Here is a 3,395-nt window from a genome sequence, read left to right as displayed (position 1 = left end):
TAAACACAACAGCATTTCTACCACATCTTTCATAAAAAATAACAAGTACCAAGGGCAAATAAAAAATCATACATACATTTAATACGTAACTAGTTAGGCAGTATAGTTAAACCACAAAACCCCCCACTTGCCCATCAATCAAGTCTTGCTTGGCTTCAAGGTAAGGTACTCTGAAAAGAAAAGCGGAGCCAGGTATTACTCTGTTCAATCGCATCCTTCACTTGCTCAATATGTCAATTTTCTCCCAAGTCATCCCCGAATGCAACCATGTTGCACTGATAAAAAACATCAAATACCTTGTGAATTAAATCTAAAAATTAATCAATAATACAAATTATGACAGGAATGTCTTTTATCATAGAAGGAACCCACACTAAAAATACTGCAAAACATCCTATATAACACAAATCAAGAAGCAATTGCTAGCACCAATTAAATGTCCCCTAAATAAAAATTAAGAAAGGTTGAGATTGTGAAAAGTAAAAATTTATTGAACAAAAGTGAAGAGTTTGTTTTAGCCATATAGTACAATCAAGCAAATGGGGAACACGGAAAATTCAGTCAAAAGAAGAATGATCAGTATCAAAATAACCCAGTAACAACTAAGAGCGTACAGTACAACTCTTAGAGTGAAAGTGGCATTTGAAAGAGAACATGATCACACTTTTCCTTTTCTTCTCCGCACAATAATTGAAAACATAAACACAAAAACTTAACATACTGACACAGCATTCCAGTATCGACACCTCTCTAACAGTAGATGTAGCAACTATCAAGTAGCAACAAAGTGATTGAAGAACCTGATATGTAGTCAGTGAATTTCTTTCAAAGCTCAAATTCTTCGTCCCTGAGGGCAATCTCCGCGGCCTCTTCTTCCTCCTCATCGAGCACAAAGTATTCATTCCTCTCCACAGGCCTAAACATGTAGAACATGACCACATAAAAGGCGAGGCTAGCAGTCTCCTCGGCGAGATTGCTCACCCACTGGTACTTGTACGCGGCAATGGTTTTAAGTGCAAAGACAACAATGCGTGTGAAGTACAAGTAGCCAATGACAACGATGTAGAACTGTCTGAAGAGGGTTAACTTGGCGAGGTTTCTGGCAGCTTTTCCGTCGGTTTTGGAGGTTTCCCTGAGAGACCTAATGGACCACACGATAGGGAAGATAATGGCGCAGCAGCAGATGATGTCGACGAGCAAGAAGACCTGATTCCAAGTGACCCAGTCCTTGATGAAGGGGCCGGTTTCGCCGATAACGACGGATGCGACGTTGGCGAGGAGCTGGAGGGGGATGACGATCATTAGAACCTTTTTTTCGCGCTCCTGGAGGAAGGGTTTGAGGAAGGACCAGCCAGTGCCGACGAGGACGATGACGGTAAAAAGGAGGACGACTCGGATGAACTGGAAGATGTAGAAGAGGACGTCCCAGCCGTGGGGGGTTCCGGTGGATTTGACGTAGTGCTTGTCCTCGGCGGCACAGAGGAGGTTGAGGGCCTTCATGAGGAGGAGGGCGCCCATAAGGAGATGGATCCGGTGGAGGGAGCGGCGGTTGGAGTGGCAGAGGTAGAACCAGAGGGCGAGGAAAGCGAAGTAGGCGACGGAGAATACGAAGAAGAGGGAAGGAAGCTGGGTCTGGCCCGCGGACAGGTAGTCGCGGGAGGTGTCGGGGTCGAGGTTGTAGAGCTCCGTGTGGACCGCCATAGAAACGGAGGTTTCCGGCGCGCAATTGGCGAAGAATAGGCTGTATTCGTTGGCGATTGTGACGGGGAAGGTGCGATTGATGGAGGCGGCGGGAGGGGGAGAGAGGTCGCGGAAGGTGAAGAGACTCTTGATGTAGTGCGAGTCCAGGACGCAGAAGTTAGGGTTTTGCTGGATCTCGATTAGAACTTGGAGAAGGGACTCTTCGCTCAGGAGGAAGAACCCTAACCGGGAAGGGTCCGGTTGTGACCCCGACGACGCCACGACAGACACAGAGGAGACCGCGATCAACACGTGGCCGGTGTGCGTGAACCCGAATTTCTCCAAGAGGATCATGGGGCGGGTGTCAGAGGTTATGGTGAGGGTTTTGATCTCCGCCGTGGAGGGGGACACCAGAAGGAGGAGGAGGAATGCGGCGACGACGGTGGCGAAGGCGGTTTTCCCCATTTTTGACCGGTTAGGGTTTGACCGTTAGAAATTGGAAATGGGAAAATAGGGAAAGGAATGGAGCAATGATCTGAAGATTGAAGTAAACGAGTGTTCCTTTGGGATGTTGGCGTATTGTTGAAGGCAAATACGGTCGCAGTGTCGATGATTGCAATGCGGACAAACAATTTCGCGTTCTAAACGACGTCGTCAGTACTGAGTCCTCTCTCTACCCTGGCAGACAGATCAACTAATTTGATGTTCCCAAAAAATTATTTCTTCCTACACCATCATATCTTCTTCCCTCTCTTCCATAAATTTTTTAATTTTTAAAAAGCTCCTCTATAATATTTTAAATTATTAAATTCCAAAGTTATTTTTTAAATTTGTAATTAACTTTCTTATTACATAATTCATAAGTTTTTTCTCAAATGTATAATTACTTTCCGATTACATAATTCAAAAGCTTAGCTTTTGAATTATGTAATTTGAAAGTCTTATTTAACTTCTGAATTATGTAATCTGGAAGTTTTATTTTCATGTTTTATATGAAAGTGACAGAAGAAGATATGGAGGTGTAGGAAGAAACAGTCCCCAAAAATTGTCAAGGATTTTTGGGGGCCCAATTTTCATTGGACTATTGTTACCTAACTTTTTTCATCGACCCACATTTATTATTTATATCTCCCTTAATTGTTAAGTCAGGGATTGTATTAGGTTCATCACATTGTAAATAATATACAACTATACATGGAAAAGTCTTGCAAGTTCTCAATGAACATGTAAGTGAAAGCACAGTGAAAAAATTATGATAAATTTTTATTATTTTTTATGAAAAAAAAAAGAGAGGAGAAGATCAATGTGTGGGATCTAAAGAACAATTAAAGCAGGATTGTAAAACTATGTTTATAATGTTTGCATAAAAAAAATAGCAATAAAAAATACTAAAGTGGAAGGGAATATAATTAATAATTTAGGGGGGTATGGTAACAAAAGTAAAAAAATTATAAAAAAAAACTCCTACTCTATGTTAAAATAAGTTATTGTAAAAATAACATTCAAATTTATAGTTTATAATATAATGTGAAATAAACCTCCTTGTAAATATGTTTTGGTATAAGGAATTTTAATGTATTAGAAATTGACAAAAATATGTTTTGTTAATAAAAAATATTCTTAAAATATTTGCATTGTGAAACTCAATCAAGTTGATTTGGTTACTTTTATATAATTATCCAATTCGGTTGAGTTATGTAGAGTATAACAACCTA

The 3,395-nt window shown here is 40.6% G+C and overlaps 1 protein-coding gene across 1 annotated transcript; it reads right to left on the bottom strand.

Moving 5' to 3' along the window:
• Positions 1-2,395, bottom strand: LOC137829540 (protein CANDIDATE G-PROTEIN COUPLED RECEPTOR 7-like). The gene is made up of 2 exons (XM_068636361.1): positions 801-2,395; positions 1-275 (listed from the first exon to the last, which is right to left on the bottom strand). The coding sequence occupies exon 1, from the start codon at positions 2,143-2,145 to the stop codon at positions 826-828; it is 1,320 nt and encodes a 439-aa protein (XP_068492462.1). The 5' UTR covers positions 2,146-2,395; the 3' UTR covers positions 1-275; positions 801-825.
• Positions 2,396-3,395: the final 1,000 nt, after the last annotated feature.

Source organism: Phaseolus vulgaris, chromosome 7 (genome assembly GCF_000499845.2).
Source record: "Phaseolus vulgaris cultivar G19833 chromosome 7, P. vulgaris v2.0, whole genome shotgun sequence".
NCBI classification, from domain to species: domain Eukaryota; kingdom Viridiplantae; phylum Streptophyta; class Magnoliopsida; order Fabales; family Fabaceae; genus Phaseolus; species Phaseolus vulgaris.
This window is presented reverse-complemented; position numbering and strand designations above follow the sequence as displayed.

Excerpts from the sequence above, each read along its gene's own strand:
- LOC137829540 (XM_068636361.1), bottom strand. The coding sequence starts at position 2,145 with ATGGGGAAAACCGCCTTCGCCACCGTCGTCGCCGCATTCCTCCTCCTC.